General features: G+C 55.0%; 1 protein-coding gene across 1 annotated transcript; it reads left to right on the top strand.

The window, feature by feature from the left end:
• Window positions 1-2456: 2456 nt before the first annotated feature.
• ROBO4 (roundabout guidance receptor 4) lies at window positions 2457-16189 on the top strand. Its single transcript, XM_021696447.2, has 18 exons — window positions 2457-2526; window positions 2824-3153; window positions 3411-3568; window positions 3761-3881; window positions 4138-4265; window positions 4366-4594; window positions 4853-4965; window positions 5651-5819; window positions 5972-6154; window positions 6266-6308; window positions 8717-8853; window positions 8990-9253; window positions 12664-12771; window positions 12945-13083; window positions 13221-13448; window positions 13606-13964; window positions 15200-15406; window positions 15539-16189. The coding sequence occupies exons 1-18, from the start codon at window positions 2457-2459 to the stop codon at window positions 15547-15549; spliced, it is 2997 nt and encodes a 998-aa protein (XP_021552122.2). The 3' UTR covers window positions 15550-16189.
• The last annotated feature ends 61 nt before the right edge of the window (window positions 16190-16250 follow it).

Below are 16250 nucleotides of genomic sequence, written 5' to 3' on the forward strand. Positions count from 1 at the left end.
GTCCTTCAGGAGGATGCTGAACTCCTCTCCTCTCTCTTTCCCCTTACAAGCAACTAAAGAATTACTCCCCAAAACACAAAATTCTAAAACCAGGAGGTGAAGGAAGATGCTGTGTAAACTGGTCACTGGCCCCAGAGCAGAGCTTCCTTGAAATAACTGGAGACAGCTCCCATTGACTAACCTCATCCGCGTGACTCATGCAGTAGGCTCTTCCTTAATGTGTGGAAATGAGACAATACAGATGCTGCAAGGCGTGGTTGCTGGAAATGAGCACTGTGATCTCTGGGAGCCACCCAGACACACTTTACTGTTGGGAAGTCCCCTTGGCCATCATTCCACAGATCCCTGGATGCCCTGGATGCTTGGACTGAGTGAGGAGAGTCTCAGTGTCTCCCAGGAACAGCCCCGTTCTTAGCACTTGGCCCTCCAAGAGTCCGGGAATGGAGGCAGGCTGTGCTGAAGATCTCCAGGGATGAGGCACGTGACTGTGGGGTAGGGGCAGCTCCTCGGGCTGCTGTAGCCTCCCTCTAGGGCTCCGTTCCTGTTGTTCAGCACTGGCACCTCTCCCCACTGTGTACCTGAGGATAGGGCTAGCCACGAGTCTGAATTCTTTTGAGACTTGTCCTCTTATACCATCTTTATGGATTGTAGAGATTTGAGTACAATCCAGTTGGTTCAACTCATGAGCAGAGAACTTGGTTGGGTTCCCCAAGTCCAATGGATAAGCAGAAGAGATTAAAGAAAGACTGCCGACAGGAGGCAGTCTGGGGTCAGACGGGCTTGGGGGATCCAGACCCGGGAAAATCCCAAGTTGGCAGTAGGTACGGTAAATCCATCTGTCCGACAACATCCTTCCATATCTTGTCCTTGGATGACTTCGGTGTCCACATGAATACCCCCTTCATCACTCTGGCCTCCCAGATCCTTGGCCCCCTAAACTCTACTCCACTCTGCCGGGCACATGGATGCCTGTGCCTGCCCCGGACTTTGTCACTGCCCTTAGCTCTTCCACTTCTGAAATACCAGACTCTGCTCTCTAACCCCAAGTCCTATCCTTGCAGCTCTTTCATTATGTTGCTTTCACTCTGTCTGTTCTTTACCCACTGGAAATGCCCACTTTCTAGAGACTATGGTGTTCTCTTGCTCTGTCTTTATTTGTGTTGGTCTGCGTTTGAGGGGAAAGAGAAGGAGTGAAGGAGGCCTAGGGCTGTGGCTGTGGCTGGCGCTGAGGCCAGGCTGGGAAGGGGGAGGAAGGGAGGAAGTCAGCTGTGTTAGGGGCCCCACAGAGGAGCTGGCCAGGAACAATGGGGAACAAAGGCTGGACACTCTTCCGCTGAGCCCCAGCGCCTGGCCTTGGCCTTCCGGGAACAGCTCCAGGAAATGGCTGAGATTCCAGATTCAGGAGGAAGAGACCTGTAAACAGGAGCTGGGCTCTGAGAGGGGAGAGCGGCCCGTCTCTCTAGGGGAGGGGGCAGGAAGGAACGGCAGGGTGAGCACAGACGTTGCAGGCTCAGAAGCTACAAGGCTTGCCTGTTGTAGACACAAGATTCCAGGGCTGGAAAGACCCTGAGAAATATCCCTGCCAAGGATGCTTGAATAGTTAAGGTGATGGCATGTGCATAAAAATAAATAAATAACAATATTGGCTAGCCCTTTCCCATCACTTAGAGTGCATTCGGCGCTGTTCTAAGTGATTTCATGCACGATCACATCTCATTCTCACTCCAGCCCCCAAGGTGGGGACTATTGCTGTTACTCCTACTTTATAGGTAAGGAAACCAAATGGCAAGGGTGAAGGAACTGGCCCAAGGTCTCCCACAGCTTATTTCATTTTTCTTCCAGTGAGTAGGAACACACCATGGGCACCTCCCAGCTTCTCCCAGAGCCCCTAAAGCCTTCCCATCTTCTGTCCTACCCACCACCCCCATCCTTGGGTGGATGGGCTGTGGGATGACAGTACACTCCTGCCTCCCTCCCCCTTGCTGCGTTGGCCCACTTTTCTCTACCCTCAGCTTCCCAACGCGGTGCCCTGAGACTCCACCGCTGGGTCTCCATTCCACTGTGGCAGGGAAGCACTTGGAGCCAAGGGAACAGGAATGGCATCAAGGCTTAAATAGAGGCTGAAGGCTGTGCTTGGAATTACATCAGTGTGAAGATCACCTTTAGGAAATCCAGACTAGACCCCAAGGTAAACCTTAGGGCCGGAGCTGGAGTCAGGGGTTATGGCTAGAGGGTCAAGGGCAGAGAGTTTCTCTCTGCTGGTCTCCTCCCCGTTCTCCAAGGCTCGGAGGGCCAGGCAGGAAGCATGGGCTTCCTCAAAGCTGCTTCCCTCCTGGGGCAGAGGCTCCGTCACAAACAACCACCACCACCCCTCCCCGCCCCTCCTTCCCTCCGCTGTGAGCTCGGAGCCGCAGGACAAAGTGCTTGCGGGCGAGGCTAGAGGCCCGAGAGCAGCCATGGGCTCTGGAGGAGCGGGCCTCCTTGGGGCCCCGGGGCCCCTGTCTCTCCTGCTTCTGCTTGTCACGGGTGAGTATGGCCGTCCTCTCTCCTAGACCCTGCTCCCTTGATCCAAGGCCTTCCCTTTGGCAGCAGGGGTGCCAGAGATGGTGATGACGATGGTGGTGATGATGATGTATGTGTGAGACGGAGACAGACAGAGACAGATTAAGGGCTCTGCTTGGACACCCTGTGTGTAGCCCTCTCCCCTCCTGGCTAGCTTGTTATTGGAAGCTATCTTCAGACAAGAGAAGGCAGAAGAGATGTCAGGGATTTGGGGGGTCTTGTTGGTAGTCAGACTGGGCCCCGCCCCCCTTTCCCTTCCAGGAGGCATGGCCCAGGACTCCCCACCCCAGATCCTAGTCCACCCCCAGGACCAGCTGCTCCAGGGCCCAGGCCCCGCCAAAATGAGCTGCCGAGCCTCGGGCCAGCCACCTCCCACCATCCGCTGGCTGCTGAACGGGCAGCCCCTGAGCATGGTGCCCCCAGACATCCACCATCTCCTACCTGATGGAACACTCCTGCTGCTGCGGCCCCCTGCCCGGGGACGTGCCCAGGACGAGCAGGCCCTATCCACAGACCTGGGTGTCTACACCTGCGAGGCCAGCAATCGGCTGGGCACAGCCGTCAGCAGAGCGGCTCGGCTGTCTGCGGCTGGTAAGGCCTGGGAGGGGAGGCTCAGGGTGGCGCACACCTGGGGCCCGATGCCTGAGGTGAGGATATCTGGGGGGCCATCTGTGAGGGAAGGCCTGGCCTGGAAGAACTGAGGGCTGGGGCTCTGAAGAGTGAACACAAGGCAGTGAAAAGGTGGGTAAAGCCGAATGGGGCGAGTGTAGTAGGAGGCACGGAGGCCGGGCCTCTGTGGAGGGGAGCACTGGACGCTCCTCCCTGCTGACCCTCCATCGTGCCCACAGACCTTCGGGAGGATTTCCTGACCCAGCCTCAGGATACAGTGGCCACAGTGGGCGAGCAGGTGGTTCTGGAGTGTGGGCCGCCCTGGGGCCACCCAGAGCCCACAGTCTCCTGGTGGAAGGATGGCAAACCCCTGGCCCTACAGCCAGGGCGGCACACGGTGAGTGTGGCCCCCTTCCCCGTGCTTTCCCCGGTTCTGAGCGGAATGGGGCACACCCGGAGGGAGTGACCAGCCCCCGGCCCCATGTCCCCTGCAGAATTTGAGGAAGGGAAGGCAGTGAGGCCTAAGTTTCCCTCCCCAGTCAGAGCCCCTCCCCACAGGGAGACTTCACGAAACACTTGGCCTCGACAGGTCTCCAGGGGCTCCCTGCAGATGGCAAGAGCAGAGAAGAGCGACGAGGGGAGCTATATGTGTGTGGCCACCAACAGTGCAGGACGACGGGAGAGCCGGGCAGCCAGGGTATCTGTCCAGGGTAAGGCGAGGGTGGACAGCTCAAGTTAGGGCCTGGTTTGGGCTGGGCTTAGGGTATGCGGGGATCAACCTGGATCAGGATCAGAGTGATGGGGGACCCCATTTAAAGAGAGGTTCCCCCATCCTAGAGGAGAAATAGGAGTGCTCTAGACTGGGAAATCTGGGAATTGTGGTTGCTCCTAGTCTGGGGGCTGTTTCATTCCTCAATCTCATCACTCTGGCCTATAGGCCCCAGAACATCCCTATGCTCCCCACAGAGCCCCAGAACTATAAGGAGCCTCTGGAGCTGCTGGCTGTGCACATTCAGCTGGAAAATGTGACCTTGCTGAACCCAGACCCCACAAAGAGGACCAGGCCTGAGCCTGCTGTGTGGCTCAGCTGGAAGGTAAGGCCCAGGACCTAGGGGTGGGTGCCAGTCCAGAAGCTCAAGGAAGAGCTGGTCCTAAACTCCTTGACCCCCATCCTTCCTCTGGACTCTTTCCCAGGTAAGCGGCCCTGCGGCACCTGCTCAGTCCTACACAGCCCTGTTCAGGGTCCAGACGGCCCCAGGAGGCCCGGGAACTCCGTGGGCAGAGGCCCTGCTGGCTGGCTGGCAGAGCGCAGAGCTTGGAGGCCTCCTCTGGGGCCAAGACTACGAGTTCAAAGTGAGACCATCCTCTGGCCGGGCTCAAGGCCCTGACAGCAACGTGCTGCTCCTGAGGCTGCCCGAACAAGGTCAGAGACAGATGCCCGCAGGACTCAGCAGTATACTCTCTGGCACCTTCCTGTCTGTGGGCCCCTGGACTGTCCCACTCCAGTCTGGGAGGGAGGGGGGGCCTTAGTCCCAGGCTCCCTTCTGCCATGGCCAGCAAGCAGAGCTGCAAGAAGCTCCTATTCTTATCAGTGTGGTCTGTGACCACGTTCCCGTCCCAGCTCTATTTCCTAGAGTCCCCTCCTTCAGCATCCCTTATAGCCTCTCTTCCTCCCCTCCAGTGCCCAGTGCCCCTCCCCAGGAAGTGACCTTAAAGCCTGGCAACAGCAGCGTCCTTGTGAGCTGGGTCCCACCACCTGCTGAAAACCACAATGGCATCATCCGTGGCTACCAGGTACCCCTTCCTGGTGGTGCCGGGACATCCTTCTTCCCTGACACCCTGCATACCCTTGCCCTGGGCACTGAGAAACAGCCCCCGTGCAGAAAAGCAAGGGAAACTCACTGTTGCTGAGCGAGGTTTTGCCAGCCCCTGCCAAGCACTTTTCTACCTGATCTCATTTTTGTCTCGCTGTCCGTCCTGGGTGATTATCCCTACTTTACAGACGTGGAAAGTGAGGCCCAGGTCACAGGTGCAGGAAGCAGAACAGGAATCAAACCGGGCTGTGTCTGACTCCCAGCTTCTAAGGCGGTGGCCTCAGAATGGGGTTCTTGGACCAGCTGCACCAGCAGCACCCGACAACGTGTTAGAAACGCAACTCCCTGGGTCCTTCCCAGGCTTCGTGAATCAGAAACTCAGGGATGGGCTTAGTAACCTGGATTTTTAACAAACCCTCCCAGTGACCCTGAAGCACAGTGAAGGTTGAGAGCCACGGCCTACCGTCTATGTTAGCAGATTGCTTTGGCCCTGCTTCTGCCAGGCTAGAGAGAGGTCTCTCTCACTCTGCAGGGGAAAGGGAATAAGAAGCATGGCTGCACGGGGTGGAGGGAATGTCCCCAGGGTGGCCACATGCCCAGAGATGAAAGGCTCAGCTGCTGGGATGGTGCAGGGGGACCACTGCTCAGCTCTGCTTGTGCCTCAGGTTTGGAGCTTGGGCAACACCTCGCTGCCCCCAGCCAACTGGACCGTGGTGGCTGAGCAGACCCAGCTGGAGATCGCCACCCGAAAGCCAGGTTCCTACTGCGTGCAAGTAGCTGCCATCACTGGTGCCGGGGCTGGGCCCCCCAGTAGCCCCGTCTGCCTCCTTCTAGGTGAGGGCAGTGCCCACCAGCCCACCCACACCCCGTGAGCCCCCCTTCCCACCTTCCTCTCTCCCTACTCACATCTCAGCCCTCCAGTTCATTGTCTGACCCACTCTCCCCGCCCTCCCCGCCTCTCCCACTGAGCACGAATCCCCATACAGAGCGGGCCATGGAGCGAGCCACCCAAGAACTCAGTGATGGTCCCTGGACCCTGGAGCAGCTGAGGGCTACCTTGAAGCGGCCAGAAGTGATTGCTGGTGGGGGTGTTTTGCTCTGGCTGCTGCTGTTGGGCACCGCCGTGTGTGTCCACCGCCGGCGCCGAGCAGGGGTGCACCTGGGCCCAGGTGAGAGACGCAGTAGGCTCCCGGGCGGTCGACGCAGAACAATACAGGGGTTTAGATCTCGGGCCCGGTGCTGGACACTCGGGATTTAGCCTCCCTTTTGCCCTCGCCCAGGTCTGTACAGATACACCAGTGAGGACGCCATCCTAAAGCACAGGTGAGAGATGAGAGGGGAGGGGCTTGAGGTGAGGTAGGGGCCGAGGGGCCAAGGGACAGTGGAGCCGGGACGGAGAATTGGATGGAATATTCTCTCTCCTGCTGCCACGCACTTTGGGATCCTACTACCCAAATCTCTCCTGAACTCCAAGAGAGAATTAATTTCTCTTTCATTTATGTTTCTATCACCCCATTGGACAGTTGAGTAAACTGAGACTCATGACTTAAGAGACTTTGCCCAAGGCCACACTGCTAATAGCTGGTGCGCTTGTCGCCCACCTCTCACTAATACTTACTGGACTCTCCTGCTGACTGGTTCTGCTAGGTGGGGAATAACTAGCATGGGAAGACCAGTCTAATTTCTAATTTTCTCTGTACACCCAGTGTCTACCTAGCTGTGCCTTTGCATTCAGGAAATCACCTACCTATTGAGGGATCGCTCCTTCGCCAGTAATCACCCACAGTTCCAGCAGAGGGCGCTCTGCCCCTACAGTCTCCATTCTTCCTCCTTGTTCTCAATATCAGGGTCAGGGGGCAGGTACACCTGCTCCAAGGGTCTTTGGCTGCCAAAGCAAGTCTGTGGTTATGAGACATGATGCTAAGAAAGAAAACATCCTTTTTTTCTTATTGGCTGAGTTTTACACTAAATAACCATTTCAACTCTGCCCACCTTCTCCTGCTCTTTATCTCATTGGATTTCCTCTGAAGGGCTTCACATTCCAAGTCTGCATCTTTCAACAAGTTTATCAAGCACCTGCTCTGTGCCAGACACATCCAGCCCTTGGGCTACTGTTTTGCTGTCAGTGTTTCAGCCCAGAGCAAGGTTCCAAGCTGGCTGGGGCCATATTCCTGCATTATTCTGTGCTCACTGGCCTTTCTTTTCCAGCTACTTCCTGGGCTTTGTCTGCTCTACCCTGAACCTTCGTTGGATCCCCTGGGACTTTATCCCTTGTCTTTGAGGGGGATTCCATTCTCTTTTTTTAAAGACTTATTTATTTATCTGAGAAAGAGAGAGAGAGAGAGATGGGGGAGGGGCAGAGGGAGAGGGAGAAAGAGTCTTAAGCAGACTCCACACTGAGTGCAGAGCCTCAGGCGAGGCTCAATCTCAGAACCCTGAGATCGGGACCTGAGCCGAAACCAAGAGTCAGATGCCTAACCAACTGTGCCACCCAGGCGCCCCAGAGGGATTCTATTCTGATGGTTCTGTGTTCATTCATTTCTTAGCACAGGCTCCACACCACCAGGAACTCTGCATCCAGGCAGCAACAGCTATGTTAGCATACGAATGCAATCCAGTGTTAGAAGTGCAGAAACATGGGGGTGCCTGGGTGGCTCAGTTGGTTAAGCAGCCAATTCTTAATTTCAGTTCAGGTCACGGTCTCAGGGTTCCTGGGATCTAGCTCTGCACTCAGCAGGGAGTCTGCTTGAGGATTCTCTCTCTTTCTCCCTCTCCCTCTGCCCCTCCCCCTGCTCACTCGCATGCTCTCTCTCTCTCAAATAAATAAATCTTAAAAAAAAAAAAAAAAGAAGTGCAGAAACATGCACAAGATTCGTGGAAAGGGGGGTAGGATGGGGAAATATGGGAGGAAGATTCCACAATCACCCTGACGAAGGGGAAGGGAAAAGGAGCAGCAAAACCTAGCCTGCTATGTTCATAGGGAAACATAAGCCATTTGGGCTGGCTGGGACATAAGGTGCAAGATGGGTCAGAGTAAAGGATAAGGTTAGGGAGCTGGAAGCCAGACCCACCAGGGCCCTGTTAGCCATGCTAGGCAGCTGGGCTCTATCCTGGTAAATGGGGAGCCACTGAAGGTTTTAGGCAGAGAATTGCTTTGGTCTGATCCCTATTCTTGCAAGATTACTCAGGCAGCCAGCAGGGCACCCAGTTCAAAGGGAACCAGACTGGACGTAGAGAAGGCAACATCCACGTAGCAGACTCCCGCCCTGCCAGCTGAATGATCTCACATTTCCTCATTTCCACTCACAACATCAGCCTTATATGGAAGGCTTATTTTTTGTAGCCCTTTTACAGATAAAGAACCGGGGCTCCAAGAGGCTGGTAGACCTTGTTGCCCAGGGCTACACAGCTAGGCTGCGGCAGATGGGGATTTTCACAGTGGGTTTGTCTGCCCCCAGATCCGTGTCCTCTTTGTCTCTGCACATAGCTGGCTCCCTTCAACGCCTCCTGGTTCTGGGCCACTTGGACTTGCCCTGGTCCCAGGATAAGAAAAGACCACTGAGTTTGGGGCACCAGGTCGGAGATCTTCAGGAGTCTGTGAAGGGCTAGCCAGCAGGGAGAATAAAGCTGCTACCACCCCCTCTGCGACCCTCCGAGCTGGAGGTCTTGGCCAACTACGTTCTCGCTTCACCTCGCTTCTCCTGCCCCGCCCCCACCCTCCATCGCCCCAGGATGGATCATAGCGACTCCCCTTGGCTGGCAGACACTTGGCGCTCCACCTCCGGCTCCCGGGACCTGAGCAGCAGCAGCAGCCTCAGCAGCAGGCTGGGCGTGGACCCCCGGGACCCCCGGGACTGTCGTCGCTCCTGTGAGCATGCGCAGTGGGGGCCGCGGGGCCCAACGGGGGGGGGCGGGGGAAGAGGATCACCCCCTCGCCAGGGCTGGAGATGTGGGTTGCGCGGTGGGATGCCCTCGCCGTAATTCTTCCTGTCGTCCTACCGCAGTGATCTCCTGGGATCCCCGAAGCCCGGGTGTGCCCCTGCTTCCCGATACCAGCACTTTTTATGGTTCTCTCATCGCTGAGCTGCCTTCCGGCCCCCCAGCCCGGCCAAGCCCCAAGACCCCAGCTGTCAGGCGTCTCCCACCCCAGCTGGCCCGGCTCTCCAGCCCCTGGCCCAGTCCAGACAGCCTCTGCAGCCGCCGGGGCCTCGCTTCTCCGCGCTTGCCTCTGGCCCCTGCAGAGGCCTGGAAGGCCAAAAAGAAGCAGGGTAAGGAATGGGGAGGAGAGACACAGCCTAGAGCCGGTGGCAGGAGGGAACAGGAGTGGGAACGTGGTGGGAACGTGGCCCGGGGGCCTCGCAGCCGGATGGGGGCTCTGTCCCAGCCATGGTAGACACAGGGTCTCCCCACTATCACCAGAGCACTCAGCCAGGGGTGTGCTGGCCTCTGCTTTTCTTTACCCTGTGCTGTTTCCACTTGGCAACACCAGTCATGGGCCGACTTCTGTACGCATTTGAATTTGGCAGACATTTCCTAAGCACCACTGTAAGCCAGCCGTGGGGACACAAGAGACAGCTCTTTCCATCTGAGGGCTCAGAGTCTAAGGAGAGCGGCTGACCAGCATATAAGTAACGTTAGAACCTGAAAGCATGTGACCTAGCCTGGAGCCTCATCTCCTTGTGCACTGTGCCCGGGGCCTCCCCATGCACTGACTCCCGACTCACTTCCCAGAGAAGAATGAGTCGTTCCTTTCTGCCCAGATTTTTCTCCTGACTTCCGCCTCCCAGCTTTGCCTTCCCAGAGAGAAAAAATCAGAGTGTCTGTTTCTTTAGCAACTATTAGATGTTAGGTGCCTTACGTATTTGTTATTTCATTTAAAATTACCCCCAACCTATTGGCTAGGTATTATTTCTCTAATTTTGCAGATGGGGAAAGAGGATCAGAAATGAGTAACTTGTTCAAAACCCCACAAGTCAGTAAGCTAAACTCAGATTTGAAGCCAGAATGGTCTGCTTCCAAAGGCCACCCTCCGGGAGCTCCCTTGAGAGATTCTATTCTACCACTGACTAGTTTCTCTTCTTTCTGAACATTGGCCTGCACTCCACCTGCTGTCTTCATGAGCCTTCTGTGCTGATTAGTAAGCCTTACAAATGTCCTACAGCCAATTCCTTTTTTTTTTTTTTAGTGGATATAATCCAACTTTCATGAAGACAGAGATGGATTCAGAGTAATTAAGAGGCTGTCCAATATCCAGAATTTTATGACTCTAATTTTAGCAAAGTTGGCATTCTTTCCAGCTTTGCCTCAGAACTCTAGCATTAGGAATTCTCGGTGGTAATGAATTAGCAGCTAAAAAGGGGTTGAAAAAATCCCATTTAAAAACCCGCCTTATCATGGAGAACTACACTGACTTGGATATGATGTATAGCCCATCCTAGAACATTACTACTACTGGGGGGGAAATGTAAGTAGTTTTCTACAGCCAACTCTTAAGACAGGTTCCAATTCTGAGGTGAGGCTTAGGTGTCTCCTCACCCCAGCCCCACTGGCTGACCACGGGAGGTCCCCTACACCAGTGACACTCAATGGCCCACTTCTGGTTCCTGGGACCCCAGCAGCAGCAAGACCGTGCTACGGTCTTGTCCAGAGCCATGCAGTTGGATCTACTGCTGTCACTTAGTCCGCGAAAGACTGAGGATTCTTTGTCTTCTGACACTGACAAACTCTCTCAGTGCCCCCCTATACCCCTTGACCTGCTCATTCCTTTTTCTTATTATTTGACCTTAGTTGGGGTTTTTTTCCCCACCACAACTACACTCTCTCATGTTTCATCCATTATATCAGGTTCTTAGTTCCACTCTGCCAGATACATACACTGAGTATCCTAATCACTTAATGATTTCAAACAAATATTTCTTGCCATTCAGGTATGCCCAATGAGATTTGATCTAACTTGATAACATTTTTATCGTGTAGTTTGCTCAAATAACACTGAAAAGTAAAACCCAAGTAATTGCAAGCATGGTGGAAGGAGGCTTTTGTGACTAGAATCCTTTAGAGGAAATAGAACGGGCTGGGACAAAGGTGGCCTTTTCTAGGACTGGCCTTTCCTCTTCCTTGTCCACACCAACCAACCAGCATGTGTCCCCTTTTCTGAGCTTACTCAGGAAACCAGAACTAGATGAGACAAAGCCGTTGATAACAGAGTTGGAGCACCTGAAGTTGGCCTCCAGGACTCCCTAGGTCACACAACAAATAAAGGAAATAAATTAAAAAAAACAAAACAGCATAGGAACAAAAGGAAATTTTGGTGGAGGAAGTCTGGCCGCTGTGTGGGTTTTCATCTCAATGGCTCAGAAGGTCTGGCCACTGTACATGGATTCCCAGGGCTAAGATAGTCTTGGTGAATGCCATAGCCTTGATCTCGTCCCTGCTCTGAACCTGCCCATTTTTGGCCTCCAAAATTCAAGATCAGACCAATTAGACAGCTAAGCCTCGAGGGTCCTGCCTGGTCTCTGATTTCTCAAGGACGGAACCCCTTTCCTAACTGAGTTTCTGATCATGTGACACTGATCTGAAGGCTGCTTCTTTTTGCCTTGATATTTTCCTGGTTCCTGGTCTTGGGAAAATCTCTTCCCTCCATTACCCTCCCAGTTCCCTTCTGGTTTAAACTTAGATCCATTTGGGTTTTGGCCTGACCAAGAAGCATGCTTTGGGTCACTGCACACAGCTGGGTCTGTTCCTTCAGTTATCTCAGCTTCTCCATTGTCAGAGTTCACTCAGAGCCCTGTCTCTTAAGTGGCCGTGTGAGCCAGATGGTAGCCGCCATCTTGTGATTCTTCTCACCTCGTGTTGACATCTACATCTCTGATATTATCCATCCATTTGCTCATTCATTCAACAAATATCATCAAATATCTATGGGCAGCGCATTGCCTCGCTGGGTGAGACCAACCCATCTTCCTCGTCTAGAGGTCCTCTTCTCAGCTGACTCTCTCCTGTTACACCTGGTAAGGTGTGGGGTTGTCTTACCCACTCGGCTCAACTTGACAGTCCAACCCTTCTTCCCAAGTGAGAGATACTCAGGTTTCTCAGGGCAAGGTGATCCAGAACATTGTAAGATATTTGTAATGTGAGAGATGGAAATGAACAGATTCTCTCCAAGAAAAGAAGAGGTATTTGTCTTCACAGGGCCAAAATTCATGAGAGGAGTAGCAAGGCGAGGGTATAGAGATCAGGAAGATGGGAATGTATAGAGTAAGGAAAAGAAAATTGTCCAAGTATCTTTTAGGCACCAGGAACTTCCCAATCTGTGTTTATAAATAAATTAAGATTGGCAAAACTATCATTTGACTGGGTGTTCCCAAATGAAACCAAAGCTCAGAAAAGTTAATGGATTTACCTGAGGTCACACAGCAACTACGTAACTGAGCTGGGCTGTGAGTGCAGGTCTTTTGACTCTGAGCCTAGCCTTCCTCCCTTATCATAGCTGCCTGGATGAAGGTGACGGTGGGGAGAATGGAGGGAGGTTCTTCCCTCTTTTCTCTGGGTTCAGGGACCCTAGAGCTTAACTGAATGACCGGCTGAAGATAGAGCTTGTGGTTGGAGTCTGCAAGGCCCACCCTGGCTTGCCCCCCACCCTGGCTTGCCCCCCACCCACTGACTCTTGCCTTTGCAGAGCTGCAGCAAGCTAACAGCTCCCCGCCCCTCCGGGCCAGCCGCCCTCTGGAGCTCTGGGCCTGGGAGTTGGGGAATAGAGGCTCCAAGAACCTTTCCCAAAGCCCAGGTGAGAGAAGGCCCGAAAAAGGAAGTGAGGGGTTGAGGCAGCGTGGCTGCTTTTGACCCTGAGGAGGCTGGGTGGGTGGGGTGTGGGGACAGGAAGCTGGGGTTGGGGAGGCAGGTGGGGTCTGGGGATGATAGGGGTTCTGCCGGTCTCACCCCCAGGTTATTGTTCCCCAGGAGCTGTGCCCCAGGCTCTGGTTGCCTGGAGGGCCCTGGGACCGCAGCTCCTCAGCTCCTCCAATGAACTGGCTTCTCGCCCTCTCCCCCCAGCACCCCTCCCTTCTCGGGGAGCCCCTGCTCAGAGTCAGCAGACGCAGTAAGAAGGCATGGGGTCAGGAAGCAGGGCTGGGAGACTAGGGGTATGAGGGTGTTTGCTGAGCTTGGGCAGGGGCTGGGGGAGGGTGGACAGGGGCTGCACTAACCACCCTGTCATCACTCTCTTACCCCAATCAGGCACTCTGCGGAGCCCCAAGCTCCCTCTTCCCTCCCACAGCCAGCTGGCCCCCTCCCCATCCTGATCCCCTCCAGCCCCCAGGCCTCTTCCCTCTCTGGTCCCAGCCCAGAGTCCAGTCGTCTGTCCAGCTCTTCACTGTCATCCCTGGGGGAGGATCAGGACAGTGTGCTGACTCCTGAGGAGGTGGCCCTGTGCCTGGAGCTCAGTGAGGGTGAAGAGACCCCTAGGTGAGTTGCCTGAGGGATGACCAAAGGACTACAGATAAGCACCGGACAGGAGTACGCTTATCTCTCCCCGGCCCCGCCCTTCCTCCACGAGAATGTTTCTGCTGCCAGCCTACCCACCTCAGCCTTAGTCCTGTCTCCCGTTTTGTCTCTCTTCTAGGAATAGCGTCTCTCCTATGCCAAGGGCCCCTTCACCCCCTGTCACCTACGGCTACATCAGCATCCCGACAGCCTCAGAGCTAGCGGACGTGGGCAGGGCTGGAGGAGGGGTGGGGTCCGAAGTGAGGGGCTTGCTGTGCCCACCCCGGCCCTGCCCCACCCCCACCCCCAGTGAGGGCTCCTTGGCCAACGGCTGGGGCTCCGCCTCTGAGGACAACGCCCCCAGTGCCAGAGCCAGCCTCGTCAGCTCCTCTGACGGCTCCTTCCTCGCTGATGCCCACTTCGCCCGGGCCCTGGCCATGGCCGTGGACAGCTTTGGCTTTGGTCTGGAGCCCAGGGAGGCGGACTGCGTCTTCACGGGTATGTGAAATCACCTGCCTCACGTCTCACCTCCACCCCTTGGAATAGACACAGCTCCTGGAAGAACCCCTCCCTGCCTTTTCCCCAGCCAAGAGGCAAGGCTTCCTGACCATTGTCTTTGTGGTAATCCTTAAAACAGCTAGCTTTTACTGAATGATTACTCTGCCCCTGGCCCTATATATACATTCGATATTAACAGCTCTATGAGGAATATTCTTTATCTTTCTTTTCCAAATGAGGAAACTGTAAATCAAACAGGTTTTTTAACTTGCCCAAGGTCACCCACAAGAACAAGGACAAAATGTTCATATCTAAAGCCCAGAGGCAGCCAACTGTAGGCCCCTTGCCCTCCCTCCAGATTCCTCCTCTTAACCCAGACACTGGTTTCTAGGAAAGATTGCTTCCCACCTCTTCTATTTACTCTAACCCACTGTTTTAGATTCTCCTCACTAGGGGAAGGTCTATTTCCTCTCTTACCTCCTGCTATGCTTACAAGCCGTCCCCTTGCCCTGTCTGTGGCTGGGGTGAGGAGAAGCTGGGCTTACCCCTCCACCTGTCGAGCAGAGTGGGACCATTATATCCATGTCAACAGACAGTAGCTCGGGGCTCCCTGTTCCCCTTCCTTTTTTTTTTTTTTTTAAGATTTTATTTATTTATTTGATGAGAGAGAGAGAGAGAGAGCACAAGCAGGGGGAGTGGCAGAGGCAGAGGGAGAAGCAGGCTCCCCGCTGAGCAAGGAGCCTGATGCGGGGCTTGATCCCAGGACCCCGGGATCATGACCTGAGCCGAAGGCAGACACTTAACTGACTGAGCCACCCAGGCGCCCCCACTTCCTCATATACTCTGTCAGACCCCCTCTCCCCATCTTATGAACCCTAACTCTACCCTTTGCCTCCAAGAAAAACAACCAGGCTTGTAAATGGGAAAGCAAGGATTATCCAGGACAGAAGTGCCCATAACGGAGGGAGAAGGATGCCCAGGGAGGGGGAGTGCAGTGAAGGGTGAGAGTATGGATAGAAGGCCAGAGCTGGGCTAGGAGGAAACAGCTCAAGCTATTCTCTCTAAAGAAACCAATGGACTCATTCCAATGGCGGCCAGAATTGATGGGCTGAGTTGGGGCTAAGTTATCTTTCGGGTTGGGTGTGTGCTTTAAGCAGGCCCTAAGCATTCTGCCCTAAACTGGTCCCTCAGAGTGAAGGTCAGCCCTCTACAAATAACTCTACCCTCCCTGACAGATGCCTCCTCACCTCCCTCCCCCCGGGATGACCTCTTCCTGACCTCTGCCCTCTCCCTGCCCCTGTGGGAGTGGAGGTCAGACTGGCTGGAGGACATAGAGGACCACCACAGCCAGCGGCTGGGAAGGGGGCTGCCCCCCTGGCCCCCCGACTCTCGGATCTCTTCCCGAAGAAGTCAGCTCGGCCATCCTGAGCCCAAGGCTGGCAGTAAGTGTCTGTCTTCCGAGCTGACATGGTGACCCTGGCTGAGGGATTCTGGGGAGGAGCCAGGAGGAGCCCTGGGGTTGGGCAGGAGAGGGGGAGCAGCGGGGTAACTCCACTCTCTGACTTCCCCTGCAGACTCCTCATGAAGTGTGCCCAAGACTGCCAAGAAGAGAATCAAACCACCCCCCTGTGGAGTGTCAGTCTTGGCCTGCACTTCTCTGCAGCTGGGGGACCACCTTGCCCGGACTCCCGGAGAGCTCTCGTCCTTCCCGGATTGTGAAAACAGATGAAAGCGCAACAAAATAAGCACAAAGTAGACCTGGAGCCCTCAGGGAGCAAAAAGCCATCCCGGCCTGACTCCTCGCCCTTGCTTTCTCCTCCTTCCATCCATCCCACAGCCAGGTCTTCTGGCCTGAGAAGCAGCCTTATCTCCCGATCTCCCCACCCACTTGGATCACGGGAAGTGGGGGAGCCAGAGGTCTTCCCAGAGGACAGCAACAGCTTGTGGGACAGGCGGTAAGGGAAGGAGCTTTACAGAGCCACCCCTCTCGGGAGGGGACCATTCATTCCCACAGGGGCAGGCTCACCTCTCCGCAGCCACACCCGGGAGAGGAAGAAAGGAGGACCCACCGACCAGCCCTGAAGCGGTGAGGCCCTTCCTTGCTACCAAGACAGAGGGGCCAGCTTGGATCCAGGGAGGGAGCTGTGAAGGAAGGGAGGTGGGAAAATGGAGGACAAAACCCCCTCCTCATACTGTGGACTCTATGAGCTTAAGAAATTGATACCATAAAACTGTCATGACTTGAGTTCGGTGAGGTCATTCCCCAGAGCACCATTTTGGGGAGGG

The sequence above is a fragment of the Neomonachus schauinslandi genome, chromosome 11 (assembly GCF_002201575.2).
Source record: "Neomonachus schauinslandi chromosome 11, ASM220157v2, whole genome shotgun sequence".
NCBI lineage: Eukaryota > Metazoa > Chordata > Mammalia > Carnivora > Phocidae > Neomonachus > Neomonachus schauinslandi.